General features: G+C 33.8%; 1 protein-coding gene across 1 annotated transcript in view; it reads right to left on the bottom strand.

Annotated features, from left to right (window-relative positions):
• Window positions 1–5,610: 5,610 nt before the first annotated feature.
• Window positions 5,611–25,487, bottom strand: part of BTBD8 (BTB domain containing 8) — a 93,774-nt gene continuing 73,897 nt past the window's right edge. Inside the window, exons 10-18 of the mRNA XM_055341362.1 lie at window positions 23,427–23,609; window positions 22,604–22,741; window positions 21,609–21,738; window positions 19,130–19,191; window positions 14,176–14,878; window positions 13,836–13,920; window positions 13,279–13,418; window positions 9,089–11,401; window positions 5,611–7,833 (exon numbers count right to left, since the gene is read on the bottom strand). Coding sequence (XP_055197337.1) covers window positions 7,364–7,833; window positions 9,089–11,401; window positions 13,279–13,418; window positions 13,836–13,920; window positions 14,176–14,878; window positions 19,130–19,191; window positions 21,609–21,738; window positions 22,604–22,741; window positions 23,427–23,609 — 4,224 coding nt within the window. The 3' untranslated portion in view covers window positions 5,611–7,363. The remainder of the gene's footprint in view (window positions 7,834–9,088; window positions 11,402–13,278; window positions 13,419–13,835; window positions 13,921–14,175; window positions 14,879–19,129; window positions 19,192–21,608; window positions 21,739–22,603; window positions 22,742–23,426; window positions 23,610–25,487) is intronic.

Here is a 25,487-nt window from a genome sequence, read left to right as displayed (position 1 = left end):
GTACTTCCTTCCCTTTTGTGGCTAATAGTCCATTGTGTGCATGCACAACATTTTGTTTGCCTACTTGTTAGCTGATGAGCGTTTGAGTTGTTTCTACTTTTTAATTACAAATAAAGTTACTACATGAACGTTGTGAGAAAACAAAAAAATAAAATGGATTAATGGTTATTCATTTATTTTACTTATAATAGTCTCACTTATCAAATGTATTACTACTTTTACTACTTATTGAATCTATTCATATTTTAAAAACCTTTTATGGTTTTTTCTAATGCTTCTTTAATGAGTCGGTTAAACATCTTTTCATTGTTTACCAGCTGTTTGCATTTTAATCTAAGTAAAAAAAAATTTATAAGGGTGTTAGACATCTTTTCCCTAAGCATGTAGTAGTTTAAATGTAGGCATATTTCTATTTCAGTTTTTTTATAAAGTTCTCTTGCAAGGCTAAATTTGAGCAAAAAATTTATATGAAAACTCAGGGAAAATGTCTTTGTGTGAAAGTATTTATTTTTCTTAATATCTTCCTGATTTGGAAATTGTTTGGGATCTTAATATAAAAATGTAGAATCAGAGTAGAATTGAAATTCTCAGAATTAAAATTCTTATGTTAATGTTGGCTAAATTAGTAGTTAAGGAACCACTTTATGGAAGATGAATTATGAGCACTAAAAGTAACTCATGCAATATTAACATGATAAAAATGTATACTTCTCATATGTAGGCCAGATTCAAAGTACTTTTGGTATAAGAATTTACAATATGAAAATAATATAATTATCACTGGAGAAGAATGTGTAGATAATTCCAAGTTGAAAATAGCTCCTGCAATAGATCATTATTAAACTGAGACAAAACAAGTCCTCACTTCCACTTGTCCAAACCCCGCCACCCCCCCAAAAAAAGTTGCAGAAGATGGGATGGAAGAAAGGTCATAATTTGTTGGGTTTCTGAATTTTGAAAGACATTATACTGTATACCCTGGTTATCTTAATTGTGATATGTCCAAATTTAAAATTGTCTTTTTTCCTATCAGGAACCATCAGCCTTCCTTTTTTTTTTTTTTAACTTGTTATAATTATGGGACATGTGCAGGGGATCATTCTTATCCTTTCTCCCAGGTCTTCACCCTCAATTAGCAAACACATCTTGTTTTTTCTACCTCTGATTATATCTCAAATCCATCCTCATTTCTATTCTTGCTATTGCTTCCTAAGCTTGGGCTTCTTCTTTAATTTTTCCAATGACCCCCTTACAGGCCTTCCTTCCTCCAGCCTTTTCTCATCCCAAAATATACTCACACTCTACAGTTAATCTTTTTTTTTTTTAAGATTTTAAAGATTTTATTTACTTGAGAGAGAGCATAAGCAGAGGAAGAGGGGAGAAACAGACTCCCTGCTGAGTGGGGAGTCTGACAGAGCTAGGTCCCAGGACCCTGGAATCATGACCTGAGCCAAAGGCAGCTGCTTAACCAACTTAGCCACTCAGGGCCCCCACCGAAAGTAATCTTAATAAAAGTCCTATAATGTATTTGCCTTTAAAAAATTTAAATATTTTTGCCTAAATGGCTTATTTATTGTGCTTAGCATGACTTACAGGATTCTTCATGTTTTGGCCTGCCTGTATTTTTCCAGCTTTATCTTCCAATGCTGTACTTGGCATTCAGTGCTTTAGTTATATTAAATACCTGAAGTTCCTTAAAGTGCCCTGTGTTAGTTAGAACTCTTTGTGTTTGATCCCACTGCTTCCTGCCTCTTCCTTAATGGTCCTGATTCAGTGATTATTCCCAACTTCTTATTTTCAAAGTGCTTAAGTTGCTTCTAACTTAAAAACAAACTACCACTGTCTCCTTTTCAGGCAACTTCCTTGAAAGAGTAAGTTCTATTTCTTTACTTCCTGTTCATCTTTTTGCCCTTCCTACTACTCTAAAAAACACCAATTGACAAAAGCTGCCAGTAAAATCATGTCCAAATCTAATGAACTAGTCTAGGTGCATACCTTAGCTGACATCTCAAACAGCACTTAACACTGTTAACTATTACTTACCCCCAAACAAACCTTCTTATTTTTCTGCACCTTGTAGAACACATGGAAAATATGTGACTTAAAAGATAAAATAATCAGTACCACTTAACCACAGCCATCATTAACATTTTTATTTATTTCCTCTCTTTTTCTATATACTCTAAGTATGGAAAATTGGGATATTATAAATATGTATTTTGGGTTTTTTCATTTAAGCATCTTCCCTTGGCATTAGACAAATGTTCTGGAAACAATTTTAATCATTGCATAATGTGTTATAGATGTATCATACTTTATTTAGCCTTCTGCTACTGTTGACATTCAGCTAGTTTTCAATTTTCACTAATATATCTAGGTCTCAGATCTTATTTCTTAATAGGAGATCCCAAGAAGGGAAAAAACTAGGTTCAGGATAGGTAATAAGCATTCATGATATAAGTTGCCTAATTACTTATAGGAAAGGTAATTTACATTCCCATAGCAATGTATGAGTATCTGAAATTTATAATTCTCTTCCTAACATTGTAGTTTTTTAAAAAATACTTTCAGTTTGATAGGTTCAAATGGAATCTCGTAGCATTCATTTGCCCTTCTGATTATAGTGAGATTATACTTTCATCACTTTCATCACTCTTTCCTCCTCACTTTAGCCTTCTAGTTCTCTTTGGAATATTCTTTTTCATTCTCTTTCTCAGGCTTTTTTCTATTCCACAGTATTTTGTCCTCAGTCTCTTGAATGTCCCACAGGCAGCTCAAATGCAGTATGTCCAAAATTAAACTCATCCTAAGCTTGCTTCAATTTTTGGCTAATGATATCATCAACCACCCAGGCACCCTAGTCAGAAACCTGAGTCTTTTAAGATGACTCCCTCTTCTCATCCCCACATCAGTCCAACCCACATGTTAAATCTCTCAAATATGTCCACACCTCTCTTTCTCCATAGCCATTGCTCTAGTCTAAGCCTTGGTTACTGTAATACTTATGACTGGACTCCCTCTGCCTTGTCACCCTGCTCCATTTCATTCTATATACTGCTTCCAGAATGATCGCTCTCACTCTCTATTTAAAAAAATTATTTGAGGGAGAGAGAAACAGTGTGAATAAGGGGCGGAGGAGGCAGAGGAAGAGAGAAAATTCCAAGCAGATTCCCTGCTGAGTATGGAGCCCCACTAGGAGCTTGAGCTCAAGACCCTGAGACCATGATCTGAGCCAAAACCAAGAGTCGGTTATTCAACTGACTGATCCACCCAGGTGCCCCCAGAATGATCTTTATAAAATGCACACCCAGACTCAATTGGTCAAGTGTGTGACTCTTGATCTCAGCTCAGGTCTTGATCTCATGGTTGCGAGTTCAAGCCCCACATTGGGCTCCATGTGGGGCATGGAGCCTACTTAAAAACAAACAATAAAAATAAAATGCAAATCTGATTGTTACTCCTTGGACTCTACATCACCATCCAACTTTATCCCTTGCCCTTACCATCTGTTCCCTTTTCTCTAGCCATATGGAACAACTAGAATTCCCCACTGCTTCTAAACTCTTTCTGCCAAGAGTATGCCTCTTTTGTCTTGTGAACTCCTACGATAGTAAGGGAGCCTATCCAAGTATCATTCCAACACTTCCCTCTCCTGTATGCATAGATTACACTTTATTTTTTAAAATTTATTTATGATAGGCACACAGTGAGAGAGAGGCAGAGACACAGGCAGAGGGAGAAGCAGGCTCCATGCACCAGGAGCCCGACGTGGGATTTGATCCCGGGTCTCCAGGATCGCACCGTGGGCCAAAGGCAGGCGCTAAACCGCTGCACCACCCAGGGATCCCCAGATTACACTTTATACAGAGTTTTATTATGACACTTAACATTACAATTTCATAATAATAAAAAAAAGACTTTATTTGAGAGAGAGCATAAGCAGGAGGAGACAGGCACAGGGAGAGGGAGAAGCTGGCTCAGGGAGCCTGACTCAGGGCTCGATCCCAGGACTCTGATGCTTAATCAACTGACCCACCGGGTGCCCCTAAATAAATGCCATTTTTGAGCAATTATAAAATTCCTTTCAATCTTCTCCCAACATCTAATTATTCACCAAGTTCTATAATCTCAATCTATCTGATATCTGCGTTACCAGATCCTCCTCCATTTCCCATTTCTAAGGTTGATTAAACTATTTTAATTGCATTCTGAGACTTGGGTGCTTCTCCAAACCAGGCCATTGTCACTAGAGCTGACAGTTACCTTCCTAAAACACACCTGGTTATGTTACTTTACTTAAGAAAACAACTTTGATGACTACTCATTTTGATTATAGGTGGGTATTTCCTCAAAACATGAAAAGCTTTTCTATGGAGTTAAAAATAGAAGAATGCACTTTTCTATGAAAAGAAGAAGAAAAAGCATAGAATGCTTTTCTATGGAGTTAAAAATAGAAGCATGGAAGGAGACACAATTCTCACTAAATTCAGGATTTTTACTATTTAAACATTATAGCATAGTATTTAGTAACTTTGAGAATCCAACCCCAGCTCAGCTCTTTAGCTCTATCTCCTTTCACTCTTCCTTCTCATCCTCAACACACATCCTGGATACCATTCTTTAATGCACTGTTGTGTCTAGTATGGCCTATCACCAAGCAAATTCTTACTCATCCTTGAAAGCCAGCATCTGGTTACTCGGTTGCTCCAAGAAATGGTATAAAGAAGCTTCAAACTGTTTATGTAATCTTTATCAGTCCTCCAAAGCAAGCCAAATCAAAGTAAAAATAGGATTTTTGGGGAGTATGTTCAATTGGACTTTTTGCAACGTGATGTAAACTATGTATAAAAGCATCTTTTAAGGACATTTCTATTTTTATAGATCTATAACATACAATTGAAATAAAAACAAAGTACTTTCTATACAAGTACAACTTCAAACTAAGTCCCCTGGCCTACACTTCTGACTAGATTGCAGTCACTAAGCCCTTTATAGAAATTCTGAAGGAGTTACAGAATACTAGTTGCTCTAAGAAGCTTTCTCTAATCTTCTCTTCCTGACAAGCTGTTCATAGCTTCTCCTTCTGGGCTCACACACTCTGATCATATACAACTCTTATCTTACTAAACAATAATATAGTATATTATTTCTTAGTTTCTTCCACTAGGGTAACTAGTCCAGGGTAAGGACTCTCTCAGTTTCCTCATGTGTCAAATAAAAATGATAAGAAGATAAATCTCATAGAATTATTGTGAGAGTTAAATATGTTACTGCATATTTAAAGCACTCAGCACAGTGTATAACATAATAAAATGTTAGCAATTTTTTTACCTTTGTGTTTGTTAGATCATGAAGTACTAGCCTGAAGAGTCCCACAGGAAACAGACTGGTAGATGTGTCATTCACAAAAGAGCATCATAAGAAAACACACACATCCTGAAATTACCTAAGAGGTCACTACTTAAGCAAAATGCCTTGCAGATGTGATACGAAACTGAATGGCTTTTTAATGTATACTAGTATAAGAAGAAAGTTTTTAAGACCTTAAAACTGGGAAAGAAGTTTCATTTATAAAGTTTTGAACTTCTGAGCTATTTATTAAAAATAACATAAAACAATTTCACATTTGGAGAAAAGGAAATAACACAATGTCTTGGGAATTTGCACTGTTTCTGACTCCATCATACATTACTTCTTTATATTATAAAATATACTTTATTTTCAGGTTTTATGACAAAAATCAAATGAGTGTGTTGTATGGTAGAAATAACATATTAAAATTAAGGAATATCAGATTCTAGTCCATAAATTAGCTGTGGGACCTTGGGCAATCTTTTAACTCCTCTGGCCTTCAGAGTTCTTCTTTAGAATTTGAAAGGATTAGACCAATCTCTAAATTCCCATCCAGCTTGAAAATACAATGTTCTTACAAAACTATATTTTAACCTTTCTCTTACATGGTTTTTCCCCTCATTAGAAACTAAACACTCTTTTTTTGAGTGGGGAGCAGGAATCAAACCTTATTTATTTTTGTACCTTAGTGCCTAGAACCAATGCCTGTTTCTCGACTGAATGAATGAGTGCCCCTACAGAGCTTCTAATTTAAAAAGGCATAGCAAATTTATGGTATAACAGGTTAGTGGCTAATGTTAATGTTATTATACAAGAATAACAAATGATCGTGCATTAATATGATGTGGATATTCAATATACAGATTCATTCTATTGTTAATTTGTTGAGAACTGTTATTTTAAAAAAGGAATTCTAAACCAAAAGTTTTCCTTACTTTTGACATATTTTAGAGAAGTTATATGTAAGTTATATAGCTTTGAGGAGAGAGGCTAATTCTACTAAATCTCATCATCCTAAGGGCAGTGTCCACTTAGATCAAGTAGGTATCCAAGTGTTTGCTCTCCAGTACCATTTTGTAAAAATGATTATTATTTCTGCCTTGCTACCAAAATTACAGACTGAAAGACAATGTAATCAAGGAAATAAGGAACTAGAGCATATAGATGTGTGGAGAAAGCAAACACACGTGTGTATGTACACACATACATACAGTTTAACTCAGTAACTCAATTGCCTCATGTACCCATTTTACAATTAGTATTTAGTGCAGGCTTATTGCTGGAACAGTTCCAAAATATCTCTAATATGGAATAGAAAATGAAGAGCAATTATCTAACTATAAAGTCTATATAGATGAAACAAATGGACAGTTCTCCTGCTTCTTTTGAACAAGGGCAGATGTCTCTCTCTGGAAATACTCCAAAAATAGAGTTACAAGGGATTCTATTTCCGTTTCAGTATCAATATGATTGAAATTTGAGGTGCATTTACTTCACAATTTCTTGGACCTGCACTGTTGGGAAAGTGAAGGGTTTTTTTCCTAATATTTAGCTCTCAGGCTCAATCACACCAACCTGAGTTTCAATGTTACTCACTGATTAACTCTACATAAATTGACACAAGCACAATAAGTTTTTATTTTTAAATTATTATTACCATATGCAGAGCAAAAAGTAAAGGGACTGATCTACTTGTGCATTCACATTTTAAATTCTTGAATTATAAACAAGTGAACAAATGATCAGTTAGGAAAGGAAAACTGAAGGTTTTCTTTATAAGTCTACTAATTTGTCTAATAATTAATAAGACATGCTCAAATTTTAGAAAAACACCTTTTCCCTATATGTGATATCTTATTAATAATAAATTATGTTTACCCCATAAATTTAGAAAGACTCCCTCAATATTAAGGACAGTCTATCTCTGGCTAATGCAATTATTTGGATATAATATAAGCATCAAAAAATAAAATGGTGGCATAGTTCAAAATTTTCCAAAGTGTTAATACTCTCAATGTTGAGTTTCCAGTTCCAGAATTGTCCATTCCCCTTGGGGTGAACAATCTTCAGAGGAAAAACTAGCCATGGTGATGCTTGCTGAGGAATCATCAAGGGGAGAGGTCAGTTCACTCCATCTGTTCAAAGTGTCAACATGTGCTTTACCCTGAGGTTTTGAGCTATCTCGTGCTAAAAGTAGTGTCTGGTTGATTAGATACTGTGCTAAATTTAAGTCTTCAGGAACAGAATTCGTAATATTTAAGTTTGAATCCTGTTCAGAGAGCAATTGCTTTAATAGTGTCCAATCTTGTTCTGCAAAGTGCTGATCATCTTCAAAATCCATGTCTGTAACATGTGTTTCTGATTCCATTTTCTGCTCAAATGCTTCTATTACATCCATCTCATATACTGGAGAGAGGGTTTTTGAAGGCCGATGGTCATACATGTAGGTTTGTGCCAGTGTGTCACAATCATCTATGTCTCCTGAAATAATTCATAATACTACACAATGTAATAATTGCACATGTTGGTATCCCTCAGAGTTTTGTAGAATAATATTAAAACAATATAATATAGTCCCAAAAAACAGAATGGAAAAAATAACACTTATACAAAATTGACAAGATTATTGAGGCATTTCTTTTTCTACGTAAAAAAAAAAAAAAACAACCAAAGAATGTTTAGCAGCAAATTAACATAGGCAACTAATAATAATTCTCCATACTTTAATTTGAAAACTTGTGATACAGAAAACAAAAATTATTTAAACATAAACATAGAATATGCACATGTATCTAATTCACTACAATAGGAACTTAAAGAAGAAAAAAAGACATGGTTATTTGATGGTGACTTTTAAGGTGAGTCAGTTCCAAAAGGGGAATACATACATTTTGTCTAAAGCCTTATTTGTATATTGCACATGCAAAGGAGGATGCAAGCAAGGACAAACAAAAAAGTACAACTTTAAAGAGCTCCCTGTTGTGATTTTGCTGAACAAGGGCTATTGATCAGTATCTTTCTTAGTTCTGATATACAATAGCTATGCAGTCAGCCACTATTGCATATTTTAAATGTGGGTCATTAGTTCAAATTACTGTAATAAGGAAGACAAACACACAAAACAATTAGACAGGAAATCATCTATTCATATGAAATAAGCCTGGGCTTTTTTCATATATTATCATTGCTTCTAAATATAATCTCTTTTAGGAAATTTATCTTTTTACTTGAAAATTTTAGAATTATAGTGATGCTTAAAGTCTTAATCTCTGTAAAATGCATATAAATTATAATAATTAATCTAGTTAAAATAGTTCAGTGCTTTTAGTTATATTACTATAGTTATTGCACAGCCCTCTTAGATATATACTTAGCATAGTCCATAAATCATATCCAATGTATAATAAAATTTCTAATAGTCAAGAATTTTATGTTAGACATAAATAATAGCAAACTAAGTTTTTCTCTTCATTCTTTTATGTAAAATCTCTTAATAGATTAACTCTAATAATAACCAAAATTTTACTAGATCTTAACTCTGCACTAGGATTTTCAGTGAACAATAAAGATTAACTAGCTAGTTTTCATATTATTATGAAATTTAAGTTTTCATTTGAATTTCAAATCTGTTGCTTAATTATTCTAACTAAAATATAACATTCAGGGCTACATACAACTTTAAAATTCTATAAACTCATTTTCTTATGGATTTAGTATTTCTATTTCTGTACATTACCTGCAGATAAAGCAATATTAGCTTTTTTGGTAGCAGTAGAATGGTTCTCTTTCACTTGACCTTCCTGAGGCAGAAGTTGACTCCGACAGGAGTCTAGAAATTTTGTAGAGCTGTTCTTTGGTATGTCAGAATTGGGTTCTCTTTGATGAAGCTCCAAATGACACGGTCTTTCTTGAGATTTTATATCACTATCTGAGAGTTTGCTGCGTTGCTGAAAGTCATTATCCACATCGTTTCCACTGTTTACTTTATCTTCTGGAAGAAGCTGTCTGCCTCCTTTGGACAAGACATCTACTGTGTACTTTTTTCCTGTGGCTAAAGCACTCTGTTTATCTTTTCTTGATGAGTCAGTGCTACTGGGACCCAAGAGAGAGCTTTCGTTTTTATATACACTCTTACCTTTATCTTGTTTACATTCTAAAATACTACCTTCACTTCCATGTGTATACCTGGAATAGCAGGTCCTTCCGTGATGTTCATGAGAAATGCCATCAAAAACATCAGAAGGGGAAAGAGAATCTACAGAAGGCTGAAAGGGAGTATGGGCTTCCCCTTCATCAGATCCTAGTTCTTCACATTCATCTACTGAAAGTAAAACTGATCTTTTAAAATTCTTAGTTGCAGAAAACTCATGACTTTCATTTTCTGTTGCATCTTCAAAAGCTAAATTAATTATTCCCTGAAACTGCTGAGGAGCTGAGTTAGATGTAGAGAAATTTTCTCCAACATTTTCAGCTTCAGATCTTTCATCTTCTGTTTCATCTGCTGAGGAAGAAACTTGATCTACTTCTTGAGCAAACTGGATGCTGCCTCGTAGAATATTTTCTTTTTCTCTAGGGTGGACTACTGTAGATCGAGACCAAATTTCTGGCCTTTTCCTAGGAATCTCATCATCACTTGTTGAATTGACTTGGAAAAGATCATTACTACTTTGCTTTTTCATTTTCACTTCAATTCTTAAGTTACTATCATATATTTTTAATTCCTCAGGTGTACTGGTATCACTACTACTTCTTCCAAGAAAATCATGGCACAGCATAGTGCCACATTTAGAAATACCTCTGTCATTTGACCCATCATCATCCTGAGACCCTCCAGCATCATAGTCTTCAGATCTGGGCTTTATGTCATCAGAGGATGTGGTAGCACTGCCAGTATCAGATTCAGGACTCTCTCTCTGATGCAGACCACTGGTACTCAAATTCCAGTGGCTCATAAATGGAACTTCTGGAGTTTCATGGCTATCTGGAGTTTCTGTTGTTTCCATATCTTTAGGAGAATTTTTTCCTGATGTATGTTCCAAAACACACTTGGAGGAAATATCTGAGTCTGCTGTAGCATGTTTGATTTCACTCATAGCAGAATCATCAGATAAGTGCCTAGGAATTTTCTGTTCTTCTACATGAATTTTAGATTTTCTGTCATCTTGGACAGAATTTAAGGTGCCATTTGTCCTTCCAGGAACACATGGTAAAACATCTTTGACACATTTAATGCTTAATTTTTTATTTGTATCTTGTTTCTCTCCTTGCTTCTCCCTGTCTGATACTGAATGGATTTGCTTTGGATTTGCTGAGTCTAAATCACAAACAGGATTAGAATTCAAAGAGTTTTCACTGGGATTTGAAATCATGGATTTTAGGACAGTGGTGGTATAAAATTTTGAATCTACATTAGCACTCCCATCAAAATGACAATATATTTTAGCTGTGTTGGGATGATCTGATTCTTTGCCAGAAAATTTTGCTTCATTTTTATCTGAACCAGTCTGTTTTGATTCCAGTTCATGTTTTATTGATTTATCCAGATTTGAAATACTTTGGCATTCTAATACTAATTTCTCTTTCCCTTGGTTGCTTAATGGCTTTTGTGGCTCAGGTTTGCATGATGACTGGAAAGCTTCTGTACTGCTAATTTCTGATGTGAGATTAATTAGAGGTTCATGAGGCTTCTGTTCAGAAATATCATCCTTGTTATTATTTTCATGTACATCATGAAGCATACTTTTTTGGACAACACATGTTTCACTTTTTAAAGGTCTTTGAGAAGGCTGAGTTTTCAATATAACCTGTCCAGGATGCATTTTCTGTTTTGAATCTTTATTACTCAAAGTTTCACTTTTCTTAGACTGATTTAAGTTTTTAGGCATTGCCCCTATTTTTGCATTAACCTTGGGCAAAGGTGTGTGTCCTTGCTTGACAATCTTTTTCTTAGGTGTTTGTTTATCTGTAGTTGTATTGAGGTCCAATTTTGTCACATTTTCTTCAGACTGCTTTGAAGAGACTGAAGATTTTACTGAATTTGGTGAGTCTCCTTGAGATCCAAAGAAAAGAAAATTTAAAAATACAACGTATCTTACAATTTGTGAATGAAATGCAGTATTTATTTTCAAATTACTTTATAAGAAATAAAATAAACAATGAAATGATATATCCATAACAATGGACAACAAAAGATTAGGTGTTAGTAACATGATAAAATAAAAAATATTTTTATTACAAATATAGGTTGATTATTCCAGCATCTTAGTAAAATTATTTAAATAGGATTTTTCTTCCTCAAGTAAAGAGTTTTGATCTTTATGCCAGAATTGGATTTGCATAAATATATGAGGGTGGAAAAATCTGATTTTCTTATATTACAAAAGAGCAGGAAGGGTCTTCCCTTTGAAGTTTTTCTGGGGAAAAAATACTATTCCACACAGCTGAAAAAGGAGAATCAAACTAAATATAAAATAGAGGGATGCATGGGTGGCTCAGCAGTTGAGCATCTGCCTTTGGCCTAGGGCATGATCCTGGAGCCCTGGGATCAGGTCCCACATTGGGCTTCCTGCATGGAGCCTGCTTCTCCCTCTGCCTATGTCTCTCTGCCTCTCTCTCTCTCTGCCTGTGTCTTTCATGAATAAATAAATAAAATCTTAAAAAAATATATAAAATAGAAATGTTGAAATTACTGCAGTTTTTTCTGTCAAACATGAACAAAACTAATTTACTTTTCATAACTAAATCATTATTATTGTAGATCATTTGGGTTAACGACTTAGATGTGTAATAGAAACTAAAACTGATAATTGGAGGGAAAGGATTAATTATGAGACTCTATTTGTTTACACTGGTTAAGTCCTAGAGATGATATTTAAATCTATCAAAAAGAATTGCCAAGTCTTTTTAAATGTTTAATTTTTAGCTATTACTAGAACAAGAATAATTTTTCTGTGGCTTATTTTAAAATATACTTTCAGTATTAATTCATTATCTAACTCAAAATTGATTTTAGGGTTTTTTTAAATTTTTATTTATTTATGATAGTCACACAGAGAGAGAGAGAGAGAGGCAGAGACACAGGCAGAGGGAGAAGCAGGCTCCATGCACCGGGAGCCCGACGTGGGATTCAATCCCGGGTCTCCAGGATCGCGCCCTGGGCCAAAGGCAGGCGCCAAACCGCTGCACCACCCAGGGATCCCGATTTTAGGTTTTAACAAACTGCTCTTACCTATGTGAATGCTTAATGCATAAAGCAAGTTAATTTTAAAATCAGTTATTAGGTCAGCAGATTATGCAATCTGATCATTATGCTTTTCTTTCTTAGAACACGGCAAAACAGGCACAGAACAGAAGGAAAATTCTTCTTCCCTATATAATGCAGCTCTCAAGACTATACCATTGCTTTTGTAAAGGGCTCTAATATTAGTGCTGGTTTTCTGTATGGAATTTCTGTAGTTGTCAATGAAACTGAAAAAACCTAGGCATAACATATTAAAGGACCAAAAATGCAGATAAATTAGTGACTCTTTTAATTATTTCTCATAAAAGACAATTAAAACTAAACCCACACCCTGAAATACCAAAATACTTATCTAGGGGCAGCTGGGTTTCACTCTTGGTTTCAGCTTAGACTCAGGTCTATAAATCCATCTGCCTGCCTCCTCCCAGCTCTGCACTCCAAAGGCTGCTTGGGCCTCTTCCTTTGCCCCTCCCCATGCATGCACTCAGGCACTCTCTCAAATAAATAAATCTTTAAAAAAATATTTATCTAAAAGTTAAAGTGTAAAATCTTATCTCTATAGTATGATACAAATATAAAATGAGTGAAACCGTGTCATATTCTTATTTGTTGCTAAAGTTCCAAGTCAGAGTGCTGTTTATTCAATTTAAACACAGATGTAATACACAGGACCATATCAGCTTTACCTTGAGTTTTAGCAAGATTAGATGAGGCATTTTTTGTCCTCTGTTGAGCTGTAGCACATCCACTGCCATTTCCTTTTTTCTTTATAATAGCCTGTGGTACTGGATCACTATATCCTTTGCTAGTGACCTTCTTTAGCACACTAAGAAAAATGATTTGCATTCAGTATTATACTCAGATGGCGACACATGCACTTTTTAAAAGACCCATATATGAAATACATTTTTTTCAAAGAAATTAAAAAAAATATCTTTTTTTCTAAAAATAGGAAAACCTTATATTCATAGGTCTTTAAGTTTATAAACCTATAGGTTAATTAAGTATGATAAAGCAATACATAATCAAGTGCCACAAGTGTAATATATCATTTTGTATCAATAATCATTTTTCATAAATATACTATCTTCTAATAAAGTTTTAAAATATTGTATAAATAAATACATTAAATTTTCTAACAAAAAAGAAAAGATATTTTAAAAATATTTGGCTAGAAGTTAGCATATAATTAACTTTCAGAGAAAGCTAATGTATAGGTAAAAAAAAATGAATGAAAACTTACCTGTTATTTATATTAGTTTCTTCTTGAATGCTTTTTTTATTTGAAGTTCCATTGGCAACTTTTGAAACAGGTTGAGATTTTACTACTGTAAATTAAGAAAAGTCAGTCATGAAACTGAACACTGAATATGTGAATGTCATGCATAAATTCACTGGTCAGACACTATATCCAAAAATAAATGTTAATGTTGGAAGAAGTATGTTTTCTCTCAGTTTGTATGAACACATGTAAATAAATGCGTCTTGGCATTTGAAACTAAATAAACATCCAAACATAGAATCATTTTTTCTAGGAACTTTAACTGTCAGGAGCTATTAAAAATAGGGGTACTAAAACCCACCTACAGAAGTTTTGATATTTTCCACATTGTTTTTCAGTGTCTGTCCTGGAGGTTCACAAAAGGACAATTTATCACCAGAAGGCTTCTCTTCTACTGCTCCATTTTCTTTTGGTTCATCCAGACATTCAGTGGAAATCAGTAATTCCATACTTGAATTGGTCGATCTGCTGGCAGGCTCTGCAATGCTGAGGCATGGAGAATCTTTTCCTGTCACTTTCTTCAAAGGCTTTGCTTTGGCTTGCATGTTTAAGGTTCCAGTGAGTACCTTGGGTCTGGCACCTGTAATGTGCCCTTCCTGATTTCTCACTCTTTTCTCATTTAATGAATTTTTCTGTCCATTTGCTGCTGCTGCTGCTGATCTTTCCACAGCTTGTCTAGGTGACGCATTTGCTGACTTAGCATTATTACTGTTTTCTGTTTGGGACTTTATTACAGCTTTGGGCTTTCCAGAGACATTTTTCCCCCCAGTTTTAAGTTCTTTTGTAACTTTAGATGCTACTTTTGTACCACCCTTTTCCTTTAAATCATCATGTTTCAAAGTTTTATTTACAGTATTTCTATTAGTATTTGATGAATGTCCAGATGCTCCCAATCCATCAGATTTCATCTTTTGCTTAGTAGAGGGATAACTCCAACAATCCTTGGTATTTCCTCTCCAAGATTTGTTTTTTATAACACCAGAGTCAGAAACTTGTCTCCTTTGCTACAAAGAAGAAAAAAAATTTCTTTATAACTTGACTAAAGTCTTTGACTTATAATACTTTGTCTCAATAAGCCAACTTTTCAAAGAGGAAAAAGTAAAGATCACATTAGGATATAGGGTCACTTGATGGGCACTGAGGGGAGCACTTGACAGGATGAGCACTGGGTGTTATGCTATTGGCAAACTGAACTCCAATTTAAAAATATATTTAAAAATGTAAAGAAAGGATATAGGGTCACTCAAAATTGGATTATTTTTGATCATCTGAGTGTGTCTTTCATGACATTACCTTAATTGAATCTAAAATACAGCATAAAAAATCAAAAGGCAATGCTATTTTAAAAAGGCATACTATTTAGCTTTGTGAAGTTATGCTAGAGATTAACACCTAAAGGTGTCAGGATGCCTTGGGCCAATGATAACTATGTACAACGTTTTTTGAGGGCCCACTCCCAGGTTCCTTGCTAAAACTCTTCGTATTGTATGAAGCAACAATAAGCTCCTGTTGCTATCTATATTTCGTAGACAAGAAACTGGGAGTTAAAGCTGGTATGTGATTTACCAAGGTTACATGCTTGGTAGGATGGAAGTAGGACTTGAGCTCATGATTTACTGCTTTAAGCAGGCAGTCATCTACATGGTATAATTTGTGGGACATTATAAAGATTTTCACCAAAAACCGTCTCTTCAATCCTACCCCAAATGCCAGAAATTTTATCACTGAAGATTTAATCTTTGGGGGTGGGGGCTGGGGGCCACAAGCCTCTGGGAAACAAGACAGTACATGTGACAAGTTTGGCTTTTGCAAGAAACAAAATAGTAATACGGCACTGGCTATATGGAGAAAGTGGAGGAAAAGAGGTTCTAAAAACAGATGAAGTGGGCAAAAAGGTGAAAAGAGAAGGACCAATGTTTCAAGGTCCTTCTAACAGGTCCTAACAACATTTTAAAAAGTGGTAGGAAGTGCAGAATAAAATTTTAAAATTACATTGCTACTCTTTAGGCAATACGTCCCCCTGCTTTGAAAAGCTGTATGAAACTGCAAAGGTCTGAGGAAAAACCTGTGTTGTCTTCGTCTTTGTGTCCTTTACCACTGTGCCCATAACATACTGGGTACTCAAAAAAAATGTGATGCATGTTGACAAATCTGAACATATACTGACACATAGTTCAAGGACTAATATTCCTGAATATAAAAAACTTTTTTTACATTAGAAATTTGTCCAAGTTAAAGATAACATATATATGGGAGTGGGAATACACACATACACACATACACACACACACACACACACACACGCACAAAGTAATAACCTGGCTAAGTTTAAGGAAAAGCTAGGTGTGGTACTAATAAAGGAATTACTGGGTTCCTGTCATGGCTTTACCTACTTGACTTAGGATATCTAAGAGGTCATTGACATGTCTGAGCCTCATATTATATATTTCTAGGGGGTGGAGACTTGGTCCTACTCAGTGTAATGTTCTAGGATTCTATGTAATATTTATAAAGTTCAAATAGGTTTGGCCCTCATTTTTTGTTTTCTTGATCAAATCTTAGCTCAAAAAATAACCATTCCCTATTTTTAATATCTAAAACCAGGTAGAGGGATCCCCTGGGTGGCGCAGCGGTTTGGCGCCTGCCTTTGGCCCCAGGGCGCAATCCTGGAGACCCGGGATCGAATCCCACGTCGGGCTTCCGGTGCATGGAGCCTGCTTCTCCCTCTGCCTGTGTCTCTGTCTCTCTCTCTCTCTCTCTGTGTGACTATCATAAATAAATAAAAATTAAAAAAACAATACATACATACATACAAATAAACCAGGTAGACTTCTGATTCTAGACTTCTTCTCACCCTTAAAATTGATCCTACTTAATTTTCTGTATCCTTGAATCTATTTTAAAGCATCATGCTATGGGTGAGATCTATGTAGTACATGGGGTAACCATAAGAAACTTTATATTAACATGGTATAGCATGATGAGGATACAATATATACACACATCAACTCTATGTATTCTCTAACTTCCATCTGCAAAGTTTACATATATTTCTTATATACGAATGGCCAAGTGGGAAGATCACCGCATGCTATTGACAAAAATGAGAAAAAGAGTCAACCTTTTAAAGAATTCCCCTTAGACACCCTTTAGTTCCAGTTACTATTCCTTTTGTTTAACTTTTTATTGTAGTAAAATTCACACATAATCAAAAGATAGAATAGTATAATGAATCATGGACCTATTATCAGCTTTAACAATGATCGGTTCTTGGCCAAATTTGTTTCATATATAACTACCATTTTATTTTGAAACAAGTCCCAGACATCATTACCTTAAGTATTATGGTACCAGAACTCTTCTTAAATCTTTCTGTCTTATCTCATTAACTTTCTTCCACTTCCAGAAGATCTCATCTCTTTTTGTAAAACACATTTACTCATTCCATACCTATTGAGCATTTACTGCATATCAAACAATTGCACATAAATTATTTCACTTAATTTTCACAATAATTCTGCTAGGTTTTATTAGCCCATTTTACAGACAAGAAAGCTAAGACTCACATATGGCAGAGATAACAAATGTGAAATCAAGGCTGCATTGTCCTGGCAACTGCCAGGCAGCAGAGTTGTTTCCCTTGCACTTGACTAGAAAACCTTCCTCCTCTACCCATCCTTCCCTCCCACACTCGCACACACACTTCCCACCTCTGTGTAGGGGTAGGCAAAAACACCTTAGGCAGGTAAAGAATGATGCTGAAAGACCCCAGGAAACCTGTACCCTGCATTCAGCCTTTTGGCCTCATGGAGGCCACACATTTTCCTCTTCACTTCCTCACAAAACCAATAAAAATCTAGGTAAGGATAAAAAAAAAAAAAAAAAGTGAAGTCAAGATTTTAACTCTTATTATTCCATGTCCAGCACCCATTTCAGTATACTGTCCTTCAAAGGGAAATGTATTACCCTGTTTTCTTCCCACTGTGGTTAACAGTATAAATCCATGGACAACCTGAAAGTCAGGAAGGTAAGGAAGAGTAACAAGACTTTGTTCTATTTCACTGTAAGGCAAGGAAAGAGGAAAAGACTGGTTGATAACAGCTAGAAGAACAGCAGAAAGAAAGGCAGGTAGGATAATTATAGGGGAGCCTAAAAAAAACCCACTGGGGATAAAAGGGAACTAGTACATAGAGAAAAATGGTTCTAATGTACCACTTCAGAGTATGTTCTGTGGAACTGTATAATATACCTAAGAATGGTCAAGGGGGAGTCTAGCAGTGTTCCATGCTTAGGGAAGAAAAATGTTCAACATTATAACAAATAAAGCAAGTGATTTGTGTGTGGGAAGGGGTTAAAAAAAAGACAAAATTAACCATCTTAATCATTTTTAAGTGGGAAGAACAAAAATGCTCACTATATAGATCTTGTGCAACAAATATCTAGAACCTTCTCATCTTGTAAAACTGAAATTCTATACCTACTGAAAAATTGCCTTTTTCCTTATATCTCCAGCCCTGGGAACTGCTATTCTACTTCATGTTTCTAAGAGTTTGACTACTTTTGATCACATAAATACAGCAAGTAACTTTTAAAGTAAAACACAACCAACTATATTCTTGGTATTAATTGCCTTTTTCACACCAAAAATGTGTTATATGAATTAAAATCTTAGTATAGAGAAAACTGGGACAACTAAAATCTTTTGTAAGAAGTAGGTTAATTAGAAAATTAGACGCTGAATTAGGTCTAGGATTTTAGACAATTTCTGATCTGTCGGAATAGCTCCAATAGATTAGTTGCCAAAAAGGTTTTCAAGGAAATAAAAAAGGCTGAATATTTCACTTCCTATGCCAGCTGGATATTAAAAATTCACATCATTTAAAAATGTATAGAATATTTACTTGATTAGAGAAAGACCCAAAATTATTTTCATTAAGAATCAGCTTTATTTGGGATGCCTGGGTGGCTCAGTGGTCGAGCATCTGCCTTTGGCTCAGGTTGTGATCCCAAGATCCGGGATTGAGACCTACATCAGGCTCCCTGCAGGCAGCCTGCTTCTCCCTCTGCCTGTGTCTCTGCCTCCCTCTCTCTCTGTGTCTCTGCCTCTCTTGTGTCTCTCATGAATAAATAAATAAAATCTTAAAAAAAAATCAGCTTTACTTAAAGAATATATTTAAGGAAATCACTGAAATATAAAATAATAAACTTTAAATTATTCAGCATCTTTTTTCAGACCTGTAAAATTTTAAGTTTACCTGAGAACTACTGAATACAGGCTTTTTGCCAAGTCTTCGATCATCACCTTTGTCAAATGCAGCTGTAGAAAGAAACAATTTATTTTTATAGAAAACACTATCATTGCCATAAAACTAGAAAGAAAATAGTATGCTAGCAGAAAAAGGTGGTATTTTAGTGGAAGTAACTTTAAAAAGGCTAAAAGCAATCTAGTACACTTAAATAATTGCATATTATATTTTAGAATTTTTTTTAAGAATCTCATTTTCAATCTTATTTTCTGGTCTCTGGATTTTACATTATTAAAATAAGTAAAATAAAATCTTATGATAAGATTCATACATTTACAAAAAAACAATTTTATCAAGCTGTAATATTATAATTGGTTTCATTAAGTTTTCCAAATTTCAAAAAATCTCAGGTTGTGGCAAATTAATATTTTATAAATTATTAAATATAAGAAAGTGTCTATCCTAAAAAAATGTAAAAATACTCTGTTGAAATTGACTACAAATATTTCCTGTTTTTGCAGGTTTTTCATGAGGAAAAAGGAAAGAAAAGAGAAAAAACTAAGATACTGTTGGAAAATAAAACAAACAACCCTCAAACGCATTATCATTCTTTTTAGAATTACTTAAAAACTCACTTTCTAGATTGGGTTTATATGGGAATTATTGCAGAGCTCATGTTTTTATGTTCTTCAAATAAGAATTTGAATGACGTCAGGAAAATATACAGAAATAATGAGATGAAAGCTATAAATATAGTTCAGCTAATGTATTTCTTTCTTTTGAAGGTTATAGTTCAAACTATTTAAAACATAATTTGAATATAGTCTCCAAAAATTATTTAATATTTATTAAAACAGCTGATAAAAATATATTAAATTATACGTAACACTCCCATTGTATCTTCTATTTGTGTTCTATAGAATCTGTGCTATAAGACAAAGCAGGATCCTAGAAAATGGCATTATAAGGACTGATTTACAGTAAGCAAATGACTTTGCACAATCCTATACAAAAAGAAATTAATATAGGATTTCTCCCAAAGGTCAGTAACTCAATTAGACTATAAGAAATGCTATAACAAAGACAACCTAGAATCACTCCTTTTTCTGGGGTTTCCCAATGCAGTAACTATCCGTAAGTCAGGACTCATTATAATTCAGCATACTGAAGATTAAAAAAATATTATTACACTGATAGGATAGATTGAAAAATTCTTTTTGACAATTAGTACAATTACCAATAATTTTGTTTTACATATGTGTGTACTTATATGTATTTGAATTATTTTTAATTAACATCTTATAGAATTAAAATAAAGAACATTGTTTAAGGCATAACTTAACTATGAAATCCTTTAAAATGAAGAAAAACAAAGTTTACTACCAATCAGAAGAGAGTTGAATGACACCTACTCATGGAATGCTGATCTTATCCTATTTCTTCATATTGAATAGATTTCATAGTAAAAATTAACTGTCATCTAAAAATCAGTACAGAAATAGTCACAAGAAAAAATCTCAAATTCCTGAAGACCTTGAGATTTTTATTATTTCATGATTTTGTTCTTTTATTATTTTGTTGGAATGTCTTTGAAAAGTGCTCTTCAGTTCACATCTAGCTACACTATCATGTTATGCTCAAAATGCAAGACAGAGCAAATCATATTCTGACTATTCCATTAAAGAATTTAACATATCTATGTACTATCAAGAAATATATCACATATGGCTTTCATGTTTTATAGTGCAAAATGTTCGCTTCCTAAAATAGAGTCTCTTAGAATGTTTTTAAAAGTATACTTGCTGAATCTGCAAATATTTTTTCTAAGGCACCTGCTTAAACCCAAAAATAGTCATGAAGCCATTTTTAGTTCCACACCCTCAAAATTTTTATCTTAATGTTTTTGAAACAAACATATATTCTGAGCAATATACATCTTTTGTTTAATGGTAACATTTCAAATGGTACCTATTAAATGTCAGAGACCACTGTGCAGCTCCTGAGGGACACTCCGCAATAGCACACATTGTATCACTGAACCAATCAATTGTGAAATAAAGCCATCTAATTTAGACAAAACCACAAGAAATGACACATTATACAAAACACGGAAAAGCTCTATGACAAAATATATTTAAAAAGGAAGAGAAAGTATGTTTAGTAATATGTTCTATGTGGATTACATTTCCTATACTTCTAATCTCTTTATAAGAATGCTTTTTAAGCAAATTTGGCTGGAATATTGTTGCTAATATAGAGTAGGGTTAAAAACTGATAAACATATATGTAAAGGAAATGAGTCATTTTCTAAGAACAGCAAAGCATGATTTATTAAAACTGCCTAAACATACTATCACTAGTTTCAATTAGCAAGCTATTATTGAACAGAAGCAAACAATGTTAATCCTATCACTTATTAGCATCCTCTCAAAATATCTCTTGCACAAAGATCATAAAATAAGAATAAAAAATCCCAAGGCTAACATACCTGCTTGGATTTTCTGTTGATCATCTGTGCTCATCAGCTTCCAGCTTTCTGTGTGACGAACAGCATAGAAAGACTGAACCAGGAAGATCCACAGCTTATCACGCAGAGCCTGGATCTTGCACGTAAAACCCTGTGTTCAAGCAACAAATCAGCAGCTGGTGAGAGCCACATTGTCATAGCAACCAGTCATTATTCCTTTCCGAATCTACTTACTCCTAAGCTAGATCAATGATGTCATCACTTAGACTTTTAAAATCGTCGAGTACATGTTATTTATGAAGGCTTACTCTTCAAAAACAGAATTTTATAGTGAACACGAAGCTAAACCTTATCCTTTCAACCAAACATTATTTTAAATCACCAATGGCCTTTACATGAATACCTTCTACAGCAAGTCAACTATGACATTACAAGGTCAAATACTCTATGTAATAGTAATAAATATGATGAAATTTTTATCATTCTTGTTAAACAAATACAAAATGTCAATAATTTGCAATAAGCTAACACTAATTACATTTAAAAATAATATTTTAATTTTGCTTTTTCTTAGTCAATCCAATTTTAAATATGATTTTTTCTGAAGATGAAAAGGAATTAAAATATACTATAAAAATAAAAAACAAGGAGTACTGAAAATTCTAAAAAATTATTTAAAATTTTCTGTAAGTTTTATATTTAGGCAATTTAATAGTGACAGGGGAGAAATACAAGTTATGCTGTACCAATTAATATTGTTAGTACCAAACTAACTTTAGAATTAGTGAGTCAAATGCCAAATTCTGAACTTTTACAATAAGTCTATTGAGAAGTAAATGAAATTTAAAATTTTTTATTTAATAAAAAGCTCCAACCAGATACAAAACTAGAGCCTATAACCAACCCCCATCACCTAGTTTCAATGAACCATGCAACATTTAAAATGGGCATATATTTTAAAGTCTTGAAACAATTCAATATTATATCATTTAAATGAACTTTATCATTTTCAATACCATTTCCTTTGTACTGTCAGAGTTCAGTAACATGTCCAAAGCCATTAGAAGAGAGCAACTATTCTCAGTGGTAATATTTTCTTCAATTGCTTTTAAAATTTTGTCCAATAGATCAGCTGTGCTGCTCATTGCTTGTGACTACAAAACACAGAAATTTATATTTAATAGGAATACATGTAAAATGTGTAAGAAATGTGAAAGTCTGGCTTAACAATAGGCCATTCATCATAACTGGCCATATGCAGTCAACCAGAAATCTTATTTCCTCTGTTAATAATAATTATAATCACATAATTATAATCATAGCCGTTATTATAAAAATCTTTTTCCTTTAAAAAAATCTGTAGACACACACACACACACACACACACACACACACACACTGTTCCTAGGAGCCAAAATAGTCCCAAAAATGGAACTAGAAATAATCAAAATTCTTTATTCAATAACTAAACTTAGGAATAGTGAGTCCCCAGTAAAACTGAGAATTTTGCATGGATCATAACTGTATTACTGACAAAACAATATCTTTTTGACTGATTTCTAAAATATGGCTTATGCTAATTGAGGGCCACTGCTGGCCAGAGTTACATTCTATCTTGCCAGTGCACTCAAACCTGTTCCCTCCTGCCTTCATTATCTTGTGAGCCAAAAATCCTGTCCATCATTGCTCTAAATCCTATACAAGCATGCCATCTGCTATGGAATTTATTTAAGTCACACTAATTTAATCAAAGGCAACCTGCATTTAAAAACTCTTACATAATTGTAATCAGAACACAAAGATGGGGCTAAATATAGGATATAATTTTAGACACATTACCTGTAAGAGAAGAGCAAAATTTTCACTTTGAATGATCGTGGAGAAGTTTTCTATAATAAATGCAATACATTCTTCTTGCAGCTGAGATGCCATAGTCAGTGCTACTTCTGTCCACTTCACTCTGGGTAAACTGATGATTAGCCTGTCGCTTTCCATCAGAAGAAAAGCAGCATTCTCATCATTCTTATAATTTTTTAAAAATTGGAAAAAAGTTAGATTACTATTCATAATATAACTTTCTATGAAAATACTTTTCTTATGATGTTTCCTGCAAAAAAAAAAATCCCAAAATTCCAGGTAGCAAATGTTTTTGTCATTACTTAAAATACTTATTTATTCATCCATTCAGAATTATCCAAAAGGGCAAACTTTGAGCTGGGAATAAACTACCTCTAAAAGATGACTAAAACAAGCCTGAGAGCAGAGATATAATACAACTACAAAGAACAACTTGACCTCTCTGAGATTTTGACTATTAAATTAGTTTTTGTGCTTATAGATATCATTCATAACTGTATGCCTACACTGACAAAACCTTCTTTTCTGACTATAAAATACATGTTATTACAAATTTAGAAAGGCTAAAAATTACTTATATTCTCCAGTGATTTTCTTTCTCCTCTCTAATTAGGTAAGATTCTATATTTTATTCATTTAATGATGATTCATTTTTATACCACAGGAAAAAAATATTCATGAATACTGATCTCTTTAGTAGAATGACAATTTACAAATACTATGTGCTCCAAGGAAAAGGAAAAAATGGCAACATATACATTACTGTATCTTACTCATATTTGATTTCTAGTTCTTAAAACAATCCTTAGTAAATAACTGCTTAATGAGTAATTACCTGATAGATTGTAGTAGACTGAAAAAACATGGCCACAAATTCTTTGTAGCTTCATCTGTAAAAATTCTTTGGAATTTATTTACTCATTCCTTGAATCTAGACTGGCCTTTTCACTTGCTTACACAAATAGTGGCACTGTGCAAGTTCCAGAGCCAAGGTTTTTAAGAAGCCCTGCGGATTCTGTCTTTATGCTGTTGCAATTGTGGGACCACAAGGCCATGAAGAAGGTGGGTAAGGGAGACCCTATAGAGTAGAAACCCAAGCTCCAACTTAGCCACCAGCTGAAAGCAGTTCCAGAATGAACTCAGGAAGAATCAGAAGAATGACCCAGTCAACCCACAGAATTGTGAGAAATAATTATAATTTTAAATCTCTTAGTTTTGGAGTAGTTTGTTACAGAACAATAAATAACATAAATCTGGAAGTGACAGGCTGAAATCCTCAACATAGGCTGCATGATGTAAACTTTGCACACCCTCTGTATGTTTCAGATCTCAACTCTATCTTCCCTCATCTCTGGCCCTAAGTCAGATTCCTTTTATACATGCCATCAGAGAACTGTCCCTTTTCTTTTGGGTAGTTGATTCCTTTGTAATTATTCGATCATGAACACAACTACTTGATTAATATCTGTCTTTCTCACTAGGCTGTATGTTTACTGAGCATAAAACCATGTCTGTTTTGGCTCACCACTATATCCCCAGGGCCTAGTACAGAATTGGGTTATAGTAGACCCTCAAATATTTCTTCATTTCTTAACATCATCAGAGAGTGAGAGTCTATATGTGAATTCCTAAGCTGAATTAAGTTTAATCCTTGAACAAAACTTTTTAACATTTTACCCACTTACCAAGAATTCTTTTTAAATATATTATATAATTCCTTGCCTTATTAGAGTAAAAAAAAATCATACATTGATATAATTCTTTTTTTTTTGATACCATCATCCTTTTCTCCTCTATGACATCCTGAATAACTGTGCTTTTAGGCAGTAAGTCCAATTTGCTCTACTGTAGGGATTGTTCTGGTGGTGAAGCCAAATGTAGGGTATTCAAATAAACATGGTAAGTGTCTACAAAGTGCTTACTATACACATAATGTCATATGCTATGATAATTTTTTGATAATTTTTAAAAAATACAGATACATAGTTATAATAATTTAGGTTGGAATCTACTGGAAAACCAAAATATGGATATAAATGATAA

This window comes from Nyctereutes procyonoides, unplaced genomic scaffold (genome assembly GCF_905146905.1).
Source record: "Nyctereutes procyonoides isolate TBG_1078 unplaced genomic scaffold, NYPRO_anot_genome, whole genome shotgun sequence".
Taxonomy (NCBI): Eukaryota; Metazoa; Chordata; class Mammalia; order Carnivora; family Canidae; genus Nyctereutes; species Nyctereutes procyonoides.
Note: the sequence above shows the minus strand (reverse complement) of the source record. Positions and strands in the feature narration are given on the sequence as shown.